Raw genomic sequence first — 20,122 nt, forward strand, 5'->3', positions numbered from 1 at the left:
TTCTTTTCACTTATTAGAATAAAACGAAATTAAATTTCATAGATATATAAAGATTTATATTAGATACATATAAAAATTTTGCACATGTATTTACACGACGCAAGAGAATTCTGATTTATACACAAAGAGAATAATGTATATATCTTAGGAATAATTATTAAGGGCAAAATGTACAAGAAAAACGCACGCGAAGCAGAAGGTACGAAGAAAATCTTTGGTTTAACATAGGTCTTAATAATAATAATTATAAACTTATAATTATAATTATAATCGCGCGATGTATTCTCCAAACTAAATGCATCAGTTTCACAGGATGCAACAGAGCTTCCTCGAGGGCGGCTTTTTCATTATGGCTCTAATAGCTTCCACAAAAACTTCTTCGAGACCTTCCTGTTTCATTGCAGAACATTCGACGTACTTGATTGCCTTGATCCTTCTTCTCATTTTGTTGCAATCACGCGGACTGATGATATCCATAGTTTCTTCATTTCTAAGATCTGCCTTGGTACCTAAGATCAAAAATATATATCATTCATGTATTAGTGGGAAACAAATTTATAATAGGATTATTTATAAAGGAAAAAATTTTATTCTGTAATATTTATTCTTTAATTTTGTGTTATTTATTCTGTATTTATATTTTAAAAGATTGAAAATGTGTAGAAAATATATAGAAAGTTCGTAAAAAGACTAGTAAGTCTTTTTCTTTTCGATAATAAATAATCGAAAAGAAAAATGTACTTGCAAGTATTTCGTATGTTTACATGTTCTTCATGTAAAAAATTTCCATTTAATGTACAAAATGTATGTACGCTTACCCACGAGTACAATCGGCACATTGGGGCAATACGTTTTGATTTCTGGATGCCACTTACTCACTACGTTTTCAAAAGAACTACGAGAGTTTATAGAGAAACAGACCAGGAAACAATCAGTCTGCAAACAGAGAAGAACGAACGCAAAACTGTATATGCACGAATATCTCGAGATACATTTTTTTTTATAGCATTGAAAATGAATAAATCTCGATGAAAATAGACGGGTTATCACGTACATTTGGATACGACAGCGGTCTAATCCTCTCGTAATCTTCTTGACCAGCCGTGTCCCACAACGTCATTTCGAATTGTTGTCCACCCACCCATACGCTGTCAACGTAGTTATCGAAACTGCAAACAAAAAATAGCAGGCGAATAAATAATGATTACAGTTGTATTCAACAGGAATGAAATTAAATATTTTGAGAACTCTAACATTTTTTAATATAACAAACAGAGAAGAAATGATACAAACGATACTTATATAAACAAATAAATCTATGATACTCTGCTAGCAAATTGCTGCAAACGATGATGCTATACATTGTGTTACGATATTTACACAGTAGGTACATATTCCGTTGGGAATTCTTTCTTCGTGTACGTGATGAGCATACATGTCTTCCCAACCATACCATCGCCAACGGTCGTAATTTTAATCCGCTTGTTTCGAGACGTCATTTTCGTTTCCTCTATAAAAAAAAAAAACACATTAATTACATACCTCGAGAGGTCGCGTCAGCGTTATTTACGGATTGTCGAATCTTATCGTAAAATGGTATTTCACGATCTTGACGTATCACCCTTATTTGCATTTCTTTCATAAATCTTACTATACTTAAAGGAGCGAACAAAAATATTTTTAAATTTTTCTTTAGTAGAGCACCATTTTTATCTTCCGCTCTTGATGGACTGCTCGGTGATTCCGTCACTCTTTAAACTGAAAAGAAAGCAACAGACGTATCCGGCCACTGTATGGCACCAAGGCTATCCCTCAAGCTGTACGTACGTCGTATCGCGCATACCAATGAAATGAGAGACGGTCACTTTATTCTTATTATTGTTAAACTAATAAGTAATAATTACCCATTCCACATATTGCATAAAATAAACAGCTAAATTCTCTAAATATTTTGTGCAACTATTACAGATATAGTTACATATGCAGATCTCATCGGACGCGAATTGATGAGGGATCAAAATTATTTTCCCGTAAATATTTTAATTAACGTTACAATAAAATATCTTCGGTACAAAACAACGATGAGGATTATAATTCGCTCGTCGGTACTCGGGACGAGCCTTTTCGTGCAATCAAGCGAACGAAACAAATTGGAAATCACTGCAGTACGTCTTTTTTTTTTCCAAAACGAATCAATCAGGATTTTCTCGCCTTCTCATCTAGATTTCGCGCCTTTAGGTTTATCCCTTTTTTTTTCTTCTTTTTCACAAGCAAATTGATAAGTCGCGCACACAAACGTTCCTTTCAATAAGATATTCATCCGTGACGGGCTCCTCGTACAGCGGGTTGGCGGAACTTGCTGGTATTTTCTTATCGAGTATGGTCATTATCAACGCGCCGTCCGGTCGACTCTCCGACTACGCGGATCTGCCTGAATAGCACGGATTGATAGTACGTCGCGATAATCATTATCGCGGTCCATTCACACACGAGTAGATTCATCCGAAAATTACAGCTTACACAGCAGGACTGATTACAAATACATTTACTTGCGTTTCCATTACAGGCATATCTCGTGCTAATGTAATAAACTTAATCTCGTGTTATTAAAAGTAATAATCTTCGTTAATATTAAAAGTAATCCATGTATTATATCACCAAAGATGACGATCCTGCACGGAGAGAATTTCCTTTTAAAATTTACCCTGAAAATCATGTTAATCGTGGGACATCATAGTATTTCGACAAATTTTATGTGATTTTCTCTGTTTTTTTTTACTGTGCACTACAATAAATTTGTTGCAGTACATATTTAAAAAAATAGTAAAAATCACATAAAATTTGTCGGAATACTGTTGTCCTACGATTAACATGATTTTTAGGATAAATTTTAAAATAAAATTCTCTCCGTGTGATATTTTATTCGAATGTTATACACGCATCAATTTTTCTGACCTATCATTCGTTATTTCGTTAATAGAAACCAAGAAGAAACGAGACTGTTTCCTGTTTTATGTTTATGTAAATTAATCCAAAATTGTCAATATATATAATTTATTAAATCTATTTCGATAAGCAGTAATCTAATCTACTGAATGAAATGATAATAATTGTTATAAATTGGTGCATAATCTAATATCTGCTAAAATGATAAATTCCATAAAGCTGTAAGTAGTTTCCTAGATTATGATTGTTGAATAAATATTGACGAAAGTGAAGGTATCCGCCGTCTGACTCATTACGTTATGGGATATGGCAATTGCTTAATTAAAACACCGCGTGCAAGACTGGAGCCATGTTTCCTAATTTGTGTTAAGACCCGCCCTGATGACACCGAGGTCAATATACTCTCGCGACAATTTAAGTTCGCGTGTCGCGACCGCGAGGGACGGGAAAATTCATTTCTCTCTGCTTATCTCTCCGCTTTTTCCCTCCGCAAACGTGCTCCGAATTTTCATTTTCTAAAAACCAGGAAAGTAAAATTAATTAATAATTAACATCGATCAAAGTGGAATATTATAACATCTTTCTTTCGTCCCGATATAATCTTTCTGAACGTCTCTTTAAAAGTTTATCCCACAAGTCATTGATTATCCCACGCGTTGTCATAATAGGTACACGCGTTATAAAAAGCTGAAAGTTTAACATGCCGGAGGAGTCGTGGCATTCACATTCTTTGCTGTTGTTTATCTTTCTTTTGCTATCCTTATACAACGCCACATGTGTCAAACCTAAATAACGCGCGCGATCGATCGACTGCGTGATGAACGTATCGAGGCGGTTCATATATGAATTCACGCCGGTGCGTGTGCATGAGAAGTTTACGGGATGCATTAGACCGGCACAAATTTGTATTTGTAAGGGGAAGGTATATCGACGCACGGAGGTGAAACCCGATAAAAAGACGTAGACAGACGCATAATTATATAAAACCATTTATGCGTTCGTTTCAATATATATTTCGATACAAAATTTAGATTCTACACGTCCGCGAAAATAATAATAGGCAAATAAGAAATTTTTAATATTCACCTGTAATTATAAGTAGGATAAATAGTTTTACAAAATTTTCTCCCATTTACGTTTCTGCGGTAAAAATCACATTTGAAATAATTTCTTCTGTTATTCTTAATATTTCATCTTTCTCTCTTCAAAGAAGAAAATTTAGAGAGAAGTGACTGCAGACAGCGCGTAATCAATGTGATTGTCACATCCTTTACGATAGGATATGGGGCAACTCTACGCGGTTATTTATCAGTTCGTTGTCTTATTTCACGCAGGATTCCGGAAAATTTATTATTATTAATCACGGTTTTCCCCCTTTTACGGAGAACTCGCACAAAGGGCACGCGTGGGATGTTCCGCAAAATACGTATAAGCAACGCGGCAATTGAATTAAAAATTATTAGGCTTTCTATTAGGTTTTCTGTATTTAATACATAAAAAGGAATTTCTCTCGAGAAATTAATGGATTATCGTAAAATTGTCTGACTCGTGTGACGTCACGCGAGAGCTACGCGGGCGAATTTAACGAGCAGAAGAGCAAATAAAAAAACTGATTACTACAAAAGAATTAAGATTATCTCGTTCACAATAGTACAACGTCGTGATGAAATGCAGAACAAGTTTCCGCGACATATTTCTCTTTGTGTTTTATTGCCTGATATATTTGCGCGAAGTCGCCGTAATTCGCACGTGAACGTTTGGTCGTTTGGAATGGTAAGGCGTTGAGAGTCATCAAAGGTGCGATAAAGAGATAAGATAATTAAAGAATAGATTACACAAGAAGAGAACGGCCTAGAGTTTAATCGTACCTTTTCAATGATTGGATACGCGTCTAAAGACTTTCGTATAGTTTTAGATAAGTTTTACGTCTCCCATGGAAATTCGATAATAACTTCCTCCTTTAAATCATCGCACCATGCCGATTTCATTTAACTGCGTCTAAAGAATGAGCAACATCAACTTTCTCATTATCAAAAATCATTATAAACATATTATTTGATTTTTTGAATTAAAAAAAAAAGATATGTATATATATATATATATATATATATATATATATAAAATTAAGAAATAAGAAGCGAAATATAACGAAATTTGCAATGAAAATTTAAAGTAAAAATTAATTCCGAAAAAAATCGAATATATAGATTTTTCTTACATACATCCTTCATTTCTGTTTTCCAGTTAAAAAAAAATATTAAGAATTAGAATTTTATGAAACAATTGGATGCTCTTAAGAACTCCGGCTTCATTTTCGCGTTTATCACATGACATCATTTCGAAATAAATTTCGCTTCCCGTCCGTGATAGAAACTGCAATGATGATACATAAATTACTCACCGTGAGATACGTCATGCGAGAAGAGAGCACGCGTTAAACGGCGTCTTCGAGAACATTTCGCACATTCGTTGATTTGCAGCTATGATTCGCGTAAAGATGACAGTCGACGTCGCGATACGGAATTATAACACGCGATACCGAGACACGTACGGAGGATGAAGGCGGGATGACGCGTGTCGCGTGTCGCGCGTACGCGCGTCGCAACGGTCGTTCGAGGACTACTCCGACCAGTCCGCAGAAACGCGCACGTTTGCGGGCCTCTGTGACAGTCGTCGCAGGAAAAATCAGCTGACGTGGAGTACGGCGATGACGGGAGCGGGACGCGGTCTGAAACATGCGCGTTCATCGAGATCAAATCGATTCACCTTTCTTCAACGCAATTATAATTGTACAAAAGATTGAAATAAAAAAAGAACGGCCCGTTCTGCATTGTTGTACTTTACGGCGCTTAAACTATAATTGCCAACGGAAGTTTGTAATTATATGTTTATAACGACTGCTGAGGAGCAAAGGAGAAAGGATGAAAATTAAGGAAGTTACATGAGCAGCTAAAAGAAACGATGATTGTAGCATCTAAATTAATAACACTCTGTTAAAAGATTTGAGTAATATTGCGGCAGATTGACAATTGCATCTGCATCAAGCTCGCGTTCTGTAATTATCCTTTTATGTCCTTGTAAAGACGTAAAGTTTGAAAATGTTCAGAAAATATCCTTTTATGTCCTTGTAAATATATGTCAAATACATAAAGTTTAAAAATTTTCAGAAAATATCCTTTTATGTCCTTGCAAAGACATAAAGTTTAAACATTTTCAGAAAATATCTCATATGTCTTTACCTCTCTCTGCAGTTCCAATCAGGAGACTCGCGGTCTTCTTCAAAATCATGTTTTCTTAACGAATCGTCGAGACCACAATAAGTATTCATTTCCATCCTGTGGCGATCGTAAAAAGTGCAGCATTCACATATCTTACGCGACATATATTTTCCTGCGCTTGCATATAATGCTCCTGGATGACGCAAATACGACCGAGATACCTTGATTAACATCGCATTCGTCCGCTTCGACAATGCGTGCCGTCGATTGTTCAGCCGCATTTGGCGTAATGATTATTATTACGATTGCGGCGGCGTGCCTTCGACATATATGAATACACAAAATGTATTATTATTACGATTCCTTAGTTTATCATCACGATCTCGCAGATACTTGTATATATACTGATTTGTAAGAATCAATTTCTTCTCCAAAAAAAGACTTATCTATCATTAGAATCTTAATTAATTTACCTATCGTCGAATCTAATTATATTATCATCAACCCCGCGTTTCACGTTCAAACTCGTCCATTCACCCTTGCCCTCAGATTTCTCACCGAGTCCTGTTATCATCTTATCCTTGTTGTTTACCAAAGTCCAAACGTAAACACAAAGGATAATATGATGCGGCGGGACGGAGGGAGGCGGGAACTGACATAACCCTTTCGTAAATACGTCCAGTTAGTCCAATCGTGAAATCCGAAAAGTTCTAAATTACTAAAATTACCTAGTTTCGCGAGTCGCCCCGCGATTGGTCGATTCGATACCGTTGAACGCTGCAGGCAGACTGAAAATAAAATTGGTAACATTGATCATATTTCAATTGGATTAGAGTCCTAGATTATCAGAGAAGCGCGACCGGTGTTACGAGTCCTGATTGGACTTGCAAATGGCCAATCATAAGATTGATTTATCGGTATTATAAATGGCTGTCGAATAAATCAATCTTATGATTGGCCATTCGACGCCATTTTTAATATTTTCTAGTACTTTTGCGATACTGCCATAAGCCGGTCGCGCTTCTCTGATAATCTAGGACTCTAAATTGGATGTACTACTGTGCGGACGCATCGATTACGCGCATCACGTGAAATACAAATCGCGGAAAAAAGTGGGATTTTAGTCTTATTAATAGGATTTATACTCTTCTCTCCTTAGCCTTTCACGAATGATGTTACCGTAGATATCGATACGCTCAAATTTTGCAAACTGCCCGGCCGCGCAGCCATTCGAAATATAAATATTGTCTTGATCTCTTGAATTCTCTTGATCTGAATCTGAATTCAATATTCTAGATATTGCAAAAGCGGCATTCGATAATCGGAAAACGCAAAGATGGAAAAATCGCAGGCTAGCCAGACGAATCCCGAGGAGATCAAGAATCGGTCCGGACCAAATATTAATTCTTTAATTAAACAGGTAAAACGCGTGAATAAATGCCGACGAAAAAAGCTCGCGCGTTATAGCTCGTATTATGAGCCTCGGGAATTTCACAATTAATCTTCCACTATAACATCACTTATTCTGCGTTTTTTTCAAGTATTACTTATATAATCTAATAATATATAATGCGTGATGAACGCTGGGATGAAAATCGCGGCATTTCAGTACGCAACGTTAAAGACATCGTTGGAAAAATCTAACAAGGAGCTGCAGTACTGGAAGAGGCAAAAGTCGCAACTGCTCCAGAGTAACAGCAACATCGAGACGAACGTCAACAAGCTGTCGCAGACCGTATCCAAGATTGAGGCGGAGATAAGGGAGTACACGGGGATCTGCGATGCGAAGAAGGAGGAGTTGAAGGACCGGCAAGGCGCGAGGACGGCTACGTTGGACAAGCAGTGGTAAAACTTAATTATATTGTTGTCGTTTTAAATTTCAGTTTCACCGCGTCGAACGGAAAATTTAATTACACGGTCGAGAAACGCGTATGAAAGTTTTCCCCCGCGGAGGAAATTTAATATATCGCTTCGAGTGATCGCGTCTCGTTTTGCAGGAGTGACTGCTCGTCGGAAATAGGGAGCTACGCGGATGACTTTTCCCAGTGGATAACGAACTACGTATGATTTTATACTTGACGATTTTTACCCAGGTAACATCTTGAAAACGTTTCTGAGTAGTTAAAATGTCTACTCAAAAAACGTTTAAAGAAACGTTTCATTTTGGTTAAAAAAAAAAATTAAAAATAAAAAAAACGTAGAGAAATATAATTAAAATATCTTTTTTTTTCTATCTGTAAAAAAGTTTGCTTGAAAAGAACGAATGCACAAACTTTTTTACAGATGGAGAAAAAATATTTCGATTATACTTCTCCACGTTTTTTATTTTTTTATTTTTTTTTTTACCAAAAAGAAACGTTTCTTTTAACGTTTTTCAAGTGGACATTTTAACCACTCAGAAACGTTTTCAAGAATCGGTTATGAAACGTTTCTAAAACAAGTACGTGCTACCTGGGTATAAATTTTACATTCTCTGGATTATCCCTGATTCGTAAAAAGAAAAAAAATTATAAACGCGAATTCCTTCTTTTAAAGTCTAGAGACGTTTTGATGAAGGAGATCGAGAATCATCAAAAAGATTGCGGAAAGGTTGGCCAGGAGCTGGCGATTATGAAGCAAGAGTTGGACGATATGAAGGGTGAATGCGATACGGAATATGTCGAAGCTAACGCGGACGACTTGTCATATCTGAACGATATAATATTCTGTATAAGGTAAGAAGTACACTCGTGTAAATTAAATTTATCATTTTACACCGCGTAAGGTAAAACGTAACGATTTTTTTTAATGTGCAGATCGGGCAATAACAACCTAAAGAAAAACGTCAGATTGCGGGAGGAGGAGTTAAACAAGATACAGAATAAGATAAAGCAGAGCAAAGTCGCGCTTAACGATGCTAAGACGAAGGAAAACGCTAATGCGTTCTAACATGTTTATTTCTTTTTTCTCAATAATAGAAATAGATTTTTAAAAAATTATAAACTTTTAAAAAAATACAAATTAAATGTATAAATTGTTAAACATAAGGTTTTAATTAATGTATAATTCACTACTCTGTAAACTACATGTTGAGTAGTTTCTAAATAATTTTAATAATTAAAAAATATCAGATTGGAGGAGGAATAGCGTTAAATAAGATACAAAATAAGATAAGCAGAACAAAGTCGCACTTAACAATGCTAAAACAAATTAAAAAATGCTAATGCGTTTTAACATGTTTTATTTCTTTTTTTTCATTAATAGAAATACTTTTTAAAAAAAATTATAAACGTTTAAAAAAATATAAATTAAATGTAATTGTTAAACAAACGCGTTTATTAATGTACAATTCACTACTTTGTAAACTACACGTTGAGTAGTTTTTAAATAATTTAACAATGTTAATACCAATATAAAGCAACACATTAATTAATTAAGAAATTATCTGTTCAATTGTATATAATTGTATAATTATTGTAAATATAATACATTTCGCTGTTTAAGTGTAATAATTTACTAAATCCAAGAGCGTTCGAAATACCTCGTGAAATCATGGTTCTCGATTGGACCGTCGTGCAAAAAGAAATGCCTCTCCTTCCTTCACCCTTTTTACCTTTACAGCAAGATAACGCGGGTGAACGTCGCGTTACATTCGCGTTCTCTTTGAAAAGCAGCCATTATCGCATTCCCGCCAAATCTGCGGAGCGGCACGAGCGCCAGCCGGCCAGCCAATAAGGGACGCCGTTTGGAATTCGTGTAACCTGCCGCTAACGGAAAGCCGGTTGATGCATGCGGTGATGTGCGGCGTTGCTTTTTCGTGGTGGTCAAATTCGGTCTACTCGCCGATGCCGTCGCGTTGTGTCTCCTGAGAGAGGAAGGGTAGCCGATAAAGGGAGTCGCTTTTCCTAATCGCCGACATGGAGCTCACCGACGACAATTTGCTAACGTTGAGCGAGTACCTGAAGCACACCCTCAGCCCCGACGTGAATGTCAGACGTCCAGGTCGGTATAACCTGCGAGCTCTCTTTCTCTCTCTCTCTCTCTCTCTCTCTCTCTCTCTCTCTCTACCTCGTCGTCCTCGCGATACTTACAGATACTTCGAACGTATGTTTCATCTCGCGTTTCGCACATTAATATCCGATTTTCATTTCAGCCGAGAAGTTTCTGGAGTCGGTGGAGGTCAATCAGAACTACCCCTTACTGCTACTTCACCTAGTGGACAAGTCTGAGATTAATATCACGATTAGGGTGGCTGGCGCGGTTGCGTTTAAGAATTATGTCAAGCGTAATTGGAAAGTGGTTGGTTTTTTTAAATGTTATATTCGTCCACTTTATCGCCCTTGTATCGTACGCTGATTTGCTGATCGTAGAATCGATTGTTTTAGGAGGAGGATATGAGGGATCATATACATGCCCAGGACCGGGACGCCGTCAAGAAGCTGATCGTCGATCTGATGTTACATTCGCCAGATTCGGTACAAAAGCAGCTGTCGGACGCGGTGTCTATCATCGGGAAGTACGACTTTCCGAACAAGTGGCCGGAATTGATTGATCAGATGGTGGAGAAGTTCAATACCGGCGATTTTCATGTGATCAACGGTGTCCTGCACACCGCGCATTCCCTGTTCAAGAGATATAGATACGAATTTAAAAGCGAGAGCCTATGGACGGAAATAAAATTTGTATTAGACAAGTTTGCGAAGCCTTTAACAGATCTGTTCTTAGTAAGTATTTAGCTAAAATCTCTCGGTTGTTCTGCATGTATTAAAAATGTACTCCTCGAACGTTTCTAAATGAGATTGAATTTTGCAGGCTACAATGAATTTAACACAAGTACATGCTAATAATATGGAAGCCTTGAAGGTTATATATAATTCGTTAGTTATTTTATGTAAAGTTTTCTATTCCCTTAACTTCCAAGTGAGTATATTTATATATATATTGTATTTGTCTGTGAAATATATGAGAATTTATTTTTACAAATTATAATTATTAATGCAGGATCTGCCAGAATTTTTCGAAGACAATATGGAGGCATGGATGAGGAACTTCCATACTTTATTAAACGTTGACGTTCCCTCCTTGCAGACCACGGTAATTTACATTTCAAAATTATATTACTGTTAATACATTTAAACGTATGAAATTAAAGTAATCTTTTAATTTCCAATCTGAAGGACGAAGAAGAAGCCGGTGTAATAGAGCAGTTGAAGTCACAAGTGTGTGACAATGTTGGCCTATACGCTCAGAAGTACGACGAGGAATTCCAGCCTTACTTACCCCTGTTTGTCACAGCGGTTTGGAATTTACTCACATCCACGGGCCAAAATCCCAAATACGATGCTGTGAGTAAAGTTCAAGATTGTTTCAGGATTCTTTCTTAAACAACAAAAATGTGAGAGTGCTGCACAGTGATGTTTTTTTTTATTTTATTACAGCTAGTGTCGAATGCGTTGCAATTTTTGGCCACGGTAGCCGACCGGGCGCAATATAGACATTTGTTCGAAGATCCGGCGACTCTTAGCAGTATCTGTGAAAAAGTCATTATTCCTAACATGGAATTTAGAGGTGACTACCACCGTAAATATATATACCGTATGTATAGCGTATTATTCGCGTTACTCAATTCTTAAAATTTTGCAGAATCGGACAATGAATTATTCGTGGACAATCCCGAGGAATACATCAGACGTGATATCGAAGGCAGTGACGTGGACACCAGGAGGCGCGCTGCGTGCGATTTAGTCAAAGTACTGTCTAAGTACTTCGAAGCGAAGATTATGGACATCTTTGGAGCGTATATACAGGTGAATATAGTAGAATAGGTATTGATGGTGACTTTATTTTTAACTATGCGTTATGAACGCGTATTAATACATATGCGTTTTTAAAATGTGCATTTTTTTTCAGGTGATGTTGCAAAAATATGCCGAAGATCCGTCGAAACATTGGCGCAATAAGGACGCCGCTATTTATCTTGTTACTAGTAGTGCGAGCAAAGGACAAACGCAAAAACACGGGGTTACTCAGAGCAGCGAGCTTGTCTCTATACCGCAATTTGCTGCGCAACATATCGAACCTGAGCTGACAAAACCAGACGGTATGATAAATGCATATATTCTAAAAAGAGTAATTTCACTTAAGCTTTAATTGCTGAGCATGTGGAAGTTTTATTTATTCAAAATCTAAGCTTTATCTAACTAAACTATAATTGCTTCCCAAAAACTAATAGCCCGATACGGCAATTTACTGTAATGAATAAATAATGACAATATGATAATAAATTTCAGTAAATGAGTTTCCAGTACTTAAGGCGGATGGAATCAAATTCGTAATGACATTTAGATCGATATTACCTCATGAGATGGTAATAGGAAGTTTGCCGCAATTAATAAGACATCTAAGCGCCAGCAGTATCGTCGTGCACACTTATGCCGCTTGCGCGATTGAAAAGATATTCGCAATGAGAGGTGCCGATAATCTGCCCTTGTGAGTGACCCATCGGAAAGTCGATATCATAACCGTTGATTTATATGAGCGCTGAAAATTCTCTTGTAATTTTGCAGAGTCAAAGGGGTCGATATATCGCCGTTAGCAGCAGATCTATTGAAAGGACTTTTCGCGTGTATGAGCATTTCGGGTTCCGAGGAGAACGATTACGTTATGAAGGCTGTCATGAGGAGTTTCGGTATCTTGCAAGAAGCGGTGGTGCCATTCCTAGCCGATTTGCTCCCGAAGCTCACCGAGAAACTCGCGATCGTATCTCGGAATCCAAGCCGGCCAAACTTCAATCATTATCTCTTCGAAACTTTAAGTTTATCCATCAAGTGAGCCATTCTAACGTAATAATGTAACTTGCGTTGCCGTTTTTTTTTTATTATAACTTTTTATTACAAACGGTTTTTTTCAATTTTTCCCTTTTATTTTTAACTGACATTTTATGGTTCGCGTTTTTTGTAATAAAACTTGCATGGTTTTTTTCCCCAGAATTGTCTGCAAGACAAACCCTGAGGCAACGTCATCCTTTGAACAGGCGTTGTTTCCCATTTTTCAAGGAATTTTGCAGCAGGACATACCAGGTGAGCATTTATAATTGCGCAGATTACAAATTTTGCATTTGCACGCGAATCAATATTTGTGTTCTTTTTTTTTCTTTCAGAGTTTATTCCTTACGTCTTCCAAATTCTTGCATTGCTTTTGGAGCTACGACTCACTCAAGATGTACCGGAACCGTATATGGCTCTGTTCCCGTGCCTATTGTCACCTGTGCTATTTGAACGTCAAGCCAACATCCATCCTTTAATTCGTCTGTTGCAAGCGTTCATTAGTCACGGCTCGCATCAGATCGTGACGCAGGATAAGACGAGCGCGCTATTGGGGGTGTTCCAGAAGCTAATTGCGTCGAAAGCGAATGATCACGAAGGATTTTTACTGATACAAAGCATTATTGAACACTTTGAACCGTAAGAATGCTTGAGAAAAATTTTCTTTTTATTCTCTTGTATTATACACATTTTTTTTTATATTTTTAATGAAAAAAATTTGATATACGAATTATAACTCTAATAATTTAATGTTGCAGGAACATTTTGGAACCGTTTATGAGACAAATCTTCGTGCTTTTCTTTCAAAGGCTGTCGACGTCGAAGACAACGAAATTCGTGAAAGGTCTAATAGTATTTTTTTCATATTACATTATTAGGTACACGTCGTCGAGTTTGATTGCGATCATCGACCAGATACAGCCGCAGTGAGTTTTTATAAATACATAAAGACACCCCCTGTCCTTTGAAATGCGAGAGAAATTACAGTAAACGTTTTATATTTAGAATGTTTGGAATGGTGGTGGAGCGCGTGTTCATAACCGATCTGCAAAAGATATCGGGCGAAGTGGAGCGAAAGGTGGTGGCCGTGGGAGTTTCGAACTTGCTGATCGATTGCCCCGCAATGCTCGAAGCTCCGTACAATTCGTACTACCCTCGCTTATTGGCTACACTGGTCGAATTCTTTGAACTGCCGCAAGATCAGAGCTTGCTGCCGGAGGACGATGCGTTTCCGGAACTCGACGACACGGTTGGCTATCAAGTTGGTTACAGTCAACTCATCTGCGCGAGAAATCCACGGAAGGACCCATTGCAAAGTACGAATTTTCTTTCATATTCAATTTGTCTTGCGCGATAGCCGACTTTTTTTTTTAATATGGATTTTTTAAATGGATTTTTCCAAAACGAATTACTTATTCACTTTCTTGCGTTCCTTTATTCAAAACGTTCAACTTTAAATCCGATTAAATTAAATTTTTAGATTAAATTTATCCAATTTTTTTAGAATAGAGCGTTAAAATGTCTAAATAAGTATCCTTATATAAATAGAGTATTTAACGTTGTTTACGTAATGAAACTGTTTGTCGACAGATATTGGTGATATACGTTTGCACTTGGCGCAAGGCCTCGGAAGATTATCGCCAGGACATTTGCCGGGACTGTTGGGCCAGATTCCTGAAGCAAACGCGAACCACTTGAGAAATTACCTCCAAACAGCTGGTATTACTGTTGCATAATACGAGCTGGACGTTCGAAACAGACTGAAGATCCATTTGATAGCTCGAAAAATGAACAATATTGAACTTAATAAATTGTAATTAAAGGAGAATCCCTTTTATACGGTAATTGTACAATTCGTGAAATACATTATCGTATTCTATTTGTAATTGCCATACTGTAGGAAAATGATTGTCATTTTTACACAGTAAAATTTTCGACACATTCATATATATTATTACAAAAGAAAAACGGAGAAAGAGAAAATACACATACGTCCATGTAATTATATATTTATATTTTTAATCGCACACACCAGCTGTCAAAATAGTAATTCAGATTATTCAGTTTATCCTAACAAGTTATTAAATATCCGTTCTTTTTCCTTAATCATTTATTTAATCAATTTTAATACATAGTTATATATTTTATATTTATATGTAAAGTAACATTGGCACTAATGTAAGTTGTTCCGCATACGTTTTCTAAATGCATATAGCGAAGTATCATTTACGATTAAATAATTCATTCAAATTCTCTTTCGTCCTTTAAATATAAAAACATGTATATTTTAAATCTTTTCAATATCTTTTCACGTAGTTTTTATAGCGCTAAAAAGAAATAGTCATTCGACAGTTTCTAAGGCTAGCGAGGAAGTTGTTTATAAAATATTATACGAGTTAATTTAAAAAGTGAAATACTAATCTACTTTTCTAAACTACCAAAGAAGAAAGACTTATACTAATAAAGATATACATCAATTATTTTTTATCAAAATATCATTAACAAATAAAAATAGTACACGGAAAAGATTTGAGGAGTAATTGCTTTATATTTTATTTCTTGTATTTTTATATGCTATCGTGGTCCTATCATTGTGACAACTATGGCAAACAGGAAATCATAAATAATCTTGTTTCTTCTATATAAAACGGATAATTTATCATAGAAAATATTCGAAAAGTGATAAAACATAATTATTTGTCTAGTGGCTTTACAGAAAGAAAGCACTTTAATTACTAGATTTTACAAAGAATAAAAATTCAAACGGCAATAATCAGAAAATAATTCAATTTTTTTCTAATTCAATAATTAAGAGTTTACATTATATATAATAAAACACATTAACAATACAATTACAAATGACTCTGTTCTAAATAAAGATTCGAATTTAAAAAACTTGTGAAATAGAGAATTCGCGTCATCTTATAGTGCAAGTATAATTGTCCACGCTATTAAGATTAATGCAGTTAGAAACTTTCTCCTTGCGTCCGGAGCTAAATATTTAAATCTGTATACTTTTTGGCGAGAGTTTAGACGTGTTTCTGTATAAAAAAATAATCTCTGATAAATATCTTTTCATAATTTTTAGCCAGTTAGTGTCAAAATATGCATTCCGACACGTAATATAGGCTATTTCTAAACGGGTATCACATATACGCTTGCTATGGGAATATTGGCATCTTGTAAATGTGCTGCTTACGGCATACGATATGTAGCGTATTCGTTACTCTTTACGAAGCTACGGAGAATATAATGCACGTGCCCAATTTGGCAGTTGGCTGTATGGCGTACGAGAAACTGGCAATTCACTTCCACTTAAAGATCCAGCGCTGAGTGATCCATCAAACTCTTCAACAAACTGTTGGACATCCTGCGGAAAGGAAGCATCATGTTTTAGTAATATAATCTCTATACAATTAACAAAAAATTAGATTGCTTCTATATTAATTTAACTTTATTTTTTTTTTATTAATGTCAGAGTCTACGTAAATTTTCGAAACGAATTTAGAAATATCAGTATCTATGCAATTAATAAAAAATTAGATTGCTTCTATATTAATTTAACTTTATTTTTTTTATTAATGTCTACGTAAATTTTCTAAACGAATTTAGAAATAATAGTATCTAGCAGAGAATTATGTGTTTTATAAGGAATCACTTACTTTTTCACCATATGATCATAAATGTACGATGGAATTATCGTTACGGTGATGATGTCTCCACCTTTCTCGATCTCCGCCGTGACATCTTTATCCTTCATCCCGATTACGTTCTGTAAAAATTATCGATTTATCTGACAACCGTTTTATTATTCAGTCTACTGAAAATTTAAATAGAGTACAGGTACTGTGTATCGTGCAAACCTTTCCATTAATCTCAAGTATCTGATGATCGGTTAGAAGTCCATTTCGCGTGGCCGACGAATCTTTCACCAGAGCAATGATTTTTCCGTTCTTAAATTGAAAGCCGATGTAACCCGTGCTGTCTTTGTGCATTGTTACGGTACGCTCGAATGGTCTGCAAATAAAAATAATGTCGTTCGTTCGCGGAAGAAATTAAGTAATGAAAACCGAAGTTTTCATAGATAAAATGAATGATAAGATAAAATGAAATAGCATATTATCTGACCTATCACGCACAATGACTCTGATCCCGTTGACGTTCGCGTTACGGAAGAGTTTGTGCACTTGCTCCATGGAGTATCCAGCAACGCATTCGTCATTGATGCTTAAAATTTGATCGCCGAAACGTAATCCGGCCATCGACGCTGGAGAATTTTGACTCACGAGGCACACGAAAACTCCATTGTTCACCGCGTGTACTCTAACGCCAACCTTCCCATCACCATCCTTACAAAGTGTCAACTGCAACGCGATAAAGTATTTTATTAAAAAACTATAATTCTCTCTTTTTCTCTCTTTTCACGGAAAATATATCATATAATTACGAAATTGAATATTTTGATAGATACAAATGGCAGATTTACAATCAATTATTACCTCTCTGATACCATTTGTTACATAAGCTTTCTGCAAAGCCATGGATCCTCCTGACAAAGGAGCGATCATCCCTGATAATGGGCTGCTTACGTTTGTTGAAGTAAGAGCTACCTAAAAAAAAAATCGTTTAGAGAACAAATTAATTTCTATATTACCACAATTGCTAATCCTTTTCAAGACTTTTGATAAAGTCAACAATTTAATAGTTTTATGTAATTAAAATTAAGCTGAGTTATTCGAAGTAAAATTGACATACATCATTCGCATTTTGACGTGTAGCGAGCGCATATTCGGGCATATTTTGCGCAATGGTCTCTTCGTTCAACTCGAGACCCATGTAATCTCCCAAGGATGGATACAGCATATTGGGTGCGGAAGGAACGTAAGTCGGAGCCGAGGGTGCCACGGATTCGATCGGTACCGAAGGGACATATTGTGATTCGGCTTGCAGCTGAGCCTGTAATGTTATTTCATGATGCAAAAGACATTATTCTGTAAATTATAATCTGATTTGAATAATTTGATAATTTTATATCCAATATAGAGAGAAATCGTGAACCATTCGCGAAGCTTACCTTCATCATATGATCCACTTTCATATCTTCCAGTGTAGGATAAAGAGACATTTTGAGAGTTTTTTATTAATTACTCTGAAATGAAATATAAATCTGTTAGTTCCCTTTTCTATTCTCATCATTTTTTATTTTTATTTTATCTCTTATTATATATCTGTTGTTTATCAGATCTTTTCTCATTCTAAGAACTTTATCTTTATTTGTTTCTTGTTAAGGAGGATAAGAATATTATGTCAAAATTTTTTTCTTCGCAGAATATAGAGAAATCAAATTAATACAGTATTTATTTATATTCTTTATTGTGTGACGTAAATAGTCACATGAGATCAAGTAGTTGGATGAGTCAAGGTGGTTTTTCCCATTCATTGAAACTGAAATATCTTACGCATGTATTTTTCGCAAACAAAATTTCCATCAGGGAATGGAAAGTTACTTTTTAAATTCGTTACTTTTTCGTTAGAATATTCCGTATTCAGATAGGCTAGGATAATGAAAGTATTTTTACCAATATTCACTAAAGATTAAAGAGATTAAAGAATTCTGAAGATTCTCTTCAATCTCTAGTCAATGTGAGCCCGGCAAAAATTCTCTCACAGATAGATAAAAAGAATAATTTAATTGATACATTCAGCATACATTTGGTACAGATATTTTTGCACACACTAATTTGCTGTTCAATCTAATCTAATCTAATCTAAAACAAGCAGCGGTTAGTCCAATTTAATTACGGAAATATTAAACATATGTTATATAAATTATCAAACAAAGAATTATTTTAGAGATATGCATGTGAAAATCCACACTCGTGCAAATATTTTAGATTTAGATTTCTGCATAAAACAAGGAAACGAAAGAGCAATTTCTTTGTATTACAAATGGTTTCATAATTATTGAGCAAGATACTAATCATTCTTAATGCATGAGTCATTTCCTTTCACTCTATCTAAAACACATCGATACTCATACTATAATATATAAAAAACACAAGTTGATACTTTATTCCTATCTAAAAAAAGGCATGTTTATAAAAAAAATACATTAAATCTTGATAAGTAATTTGTTTTTTTAACGTTTTTTTCATATTCCATATTTCTATGATATATGAAGCATTGTTAATATATCATTAAAAATATTATATATAATATTCTTACATGAAATATTAAGAATATTATTATATAAAATTAATACACATATAATTAAGAAAGAAAACAAAAGCTTTGAAATAGCAAGGAAGAACAGCACAAAGAAAAGATTAAATGCTACACATAAAACTATATATAAATATGTAAAATGCGCTATAAAGCTTTTGTTTAATATATATTACATTAAAATTTTTATGTTATTTTTTTTATGCGAGAGATTTCTAGCTAAATTTTGTAATGTTAGGAGCTTTCAGATCTGGTCCATACATTCACAAGCTTGTTTTTCGACAAATAGAACATTTTTAATTAGTAATTCCACTAATTCTATATATCAATCATTGTCTCTGCTGCACGCGTTGCATCATATTGTGAACGCATATCACAAAGATAATAGCACGATAGATATCTAGCGTAAACACGAGGTCCTGCAGCTGAGGACAAAAAGATAAGTGTTTATTTTTATACAGAGCAAACACGCTTATTCGCACTGTTGAAAACGTGCGTATCGTGTCTATTTCAGTCGGTCTCTCCCGCTTATAGACGCTTCCGCATAATTTTATCCCGGCTACGCACGTTAAGGGCATCGTACAATTAAGTTATAATTAGCAATAATAGGCCAAGAAGCGTCTACTCACGGCTCGATGATTAATAACATGGAAGACAGCATGCCGATATATATATTACGACGAGAATAGTCAGTCGGACGAAACGCGACTTACCAACGGACGTCAGTCGAAGGTTTTGGTGTACCGCTGCTGCGTAAATTTAAGGAAACTGTCAACACGAGTTGGTCGAGGTCTCGGTTAATCCTGGCAAAATTCCTTCCTGCCGCAAACTGTCAGCACACGCACACACCGTCGCGGACCACCTCCTGCTGATCGATGAAGTGTTTGCGCGCACCGAGCGAAGCGCTGCTGTGCGCTGCGCTCGGAAATTTTC

The 20,122-nt window shown here is 35.7% G+C and overlaps 4 protein-coding genes across 6 annotated transcripts; 2 read left to right on the plus strand and 2 right to left on the minus strand.

Annotated features, from left to right (window-relative positions):
- Positions 1-34: 34 nt before the first annotated feature.
- LOC105448850 (ras-like GTP-binding protein RhoL) lies at positions 35-6,489 on the minus strand. Of its 3 annotated transcripts, XM_011687667.1 has the most exons (7): positions 6,186-6,489; positions 5,348-5,674; positions 4,815-4,944; positions 1,381-1,510; positions 1,055-1,169; positions 819-936; positions 35-509 (listed from the first exon to the last, which is right to left on the minus strand). In XM_011687667.1, the coding sequence occupies exons 4-7, from the start codon at positions 1,497-1,499 to the stop codon at positions 307-309; spliced, it is 555 nt and encodes a 184-aa protein (XP_011685969.1). In that variant the 5' UTR covers positions 1,500-1,510; positions 4,815-4,944; positions 5,348-5,674; positions 6,186-6,489; the 3' UTR covers positions 35-306. The 3 variants fall into 3 exon arrangements, with proteins under 3 accessions (XP_011685969.1, XP_011685970.1, XP_011685972.1); XM_011687668.1 differs by lacking the exon at positions 4,815-4,944 and having other exon boundaries at positions 6,186-6,480; XM_011687670.1 differs by lacking the exons at positions 4,815-4,944; positions 5,348-5,674; positions 6,186-6,489 and adding an exon at positions 1,705-1,863.
- A 935-nt stretch (positions 6,490-7,424) lies between these two features.
- On the plus strand, positions 7,425-9,278 carry LOC105448853. The gene is made up of 5 exons (XM_011687677.1): positions 7,425-7,584; positions 7,774-8,009; positions 8,162-8,225; positions 8,700-8,878; positions 8,960-9,278. The coding sequence occupies exons 1-5, from the start codon at positions 7,501-7,503 to the stop codon at positions 9,090-9,092; spliced, it is 696 nt and encodes a 231-aa protein (XP_011685979.1). The 5' UTR covers positions 7,425-7,500; the 3' UTR covers positions 9,093-9,278.
- Positions 9,279-9,895: 617 nt separating this feature from the next.
- On the plus strand, positions 9,896-14,853 carry LOC105448855 (exportin-2). Its single transcript, XM_011687678.1, has 16 exons — positions 9,896-10,145; positions 10,297-10,442; positions 10,529-10,867; positions 10,956-11,063; positions 11,145-11,237; positions 11,321-11,488; positions 11,582-11,711; positions 11,787-11,950; positions 12,054-12,243; positions 12,434-12,632; positions 12,710-12,970; positions 13,131-13,222; positions 13,303-13,606; positions 13,726-13,893; positions 13,973-14,283; positions 14,558-14,853. The coding sequence occupies exons 1-16, from the start codon at positions 10,061-10,063 to the stop codon at positions 14,701-14,703; spliced, it is 2,904 nt and encodes a 967-aa protein (XP_011685980.1). The 5' UTR covers positions 9,896-10,060; the 3' UTR covers positions 14,704-14,853.
- A 209-nt stretch (positions 14,854-15,062) lies between these two features.
- Positions 15,063-20,059, minus strand: LOC105448856 (syntenin-1-like). The gene is made up of 8 exons (XM_011687679.1): positions 19,903-20,059; positions 18,042-18,116; positions 17,723-17,923; positions 17,467-17,577; positions 17,096-17,331; positions 16,831-16,984; positions 16,630-16,739; positions 15,063-16,337 (listed from the first exon to the last, which is right to left on the minus strand). The coding sequence occupies exons 2-8, from the start codon at positions 18,090-18,092 to the stop codon at positions 16,283-16,285; spliced, it is 918 nt and encodes a 305-aa protein (XP_011685981.1). The 5' UTR covers positions 18,093-18,116; positions 19,903-20,059; the 3' UTR covers positions 15,063-16,282.
- Between the last annotated feature and the right edge of the window lie 63 nt (positions 20,060-20,122).

Source organism: Wasmannia auropunctata, unplaced genomic scaffold, assembly GCF_000956235.1.
Source record: "Wasmannia auropunctata unplaced genomic scaffold, wasmannia.A_1.0 LD336078.1, whole genome shotgun sequence".
NCBI classification, from domain to species: domain Eukaryota; kingdom Metazoa; phylum Arthropoda; class Insecta; order Hymenoptera; family Formicidae; genus Wasmannia; species Wasmannia auropunctata.

Bases quoted from the DNA above. Each gene is read 5' to 3' on its own strand.
- LOC105448853 (XM_011687677.1), top strand. From the start codon at position 7,501: ATGGAAAAATCGCAGGCTAGCCAGACGAATCCCGAGGAGATCAAGAAT. The intron at 7,585-7,773 runs GTAAAACGCGTG...GCGGCATTTCAG, and splicing joins TTAATTCTTTAATTAAACAG to TACGCAACGTTAAAGACATC. The intron at 8,010-8,161 runs GTAAAACTTAAT...CTCGTTTTGCAG, and splicing joins GCTACGTTGGACAAGCAGTG to GAGTGACTGCTCGTCGGAAA.
- LOC105448855 (XM_011687678.1), top strand. From the start codon at position 10,061: ATGGAGCTCACCGACGACAATTTGCTAACGTTGAGCGAGTACCTGAAG. The intron at 11,064-11,144 runs GTGAGTATATTT...TTATTAATGCAG, and splicing joins TCTATTCCCTTAACTTCCAA to GATCTGCCAGAATTTTTCGA. The intron at 13,894-13,972 runs GTGAGTTTTTAT...TTTTATATTTAG, and splicing joins ATCGACCAGATACAGCCGCA to AATGTTTGGAATGGTGGTGG.
- LOC105448856 (XM_011687679.1), bottom strand. From the start codon at position 18,092: ATGTCTCTTTATCCTACACTGGAAGATATGAAAGTGGATCATATGATG. The intron at 17,924-18,041 runs GTAAGCTTCGCG...ATAACATTACAG, and splicing joins AAGTGGATCATATGATGAAG to GCTCAGCTGCAAGCCGAATC. The intron at 17,578-17,722 runs GTATGTCAATTT...TTTTTTTTTTAG, and splicing joins CACGTCAAAATGCGAATGAT to GTAGCTCTTACTTCAACAAA.
- LOC105448850 (XM_011687667.1), bottom strand. From the start codon at position 1,499: ATGACGTCTCGAAACAAGCGGATTAAAATTACGACCGTTGGCGATGGT. The intron at 1,170-1,380 runs GTAAATATCGTA...TTTTGTTTGCAG, and splicing joins ACGGAATATGTACCTACTGT to TTTCGATAACTACGTTGACA. The intron at 937-1,054 runs GTACGTGATAAC...CTCTGTTTGCAG, and splicing joins GACCGCTGTCGTATCCAAAT to ACTGATTGTTTCCTGGTCTG.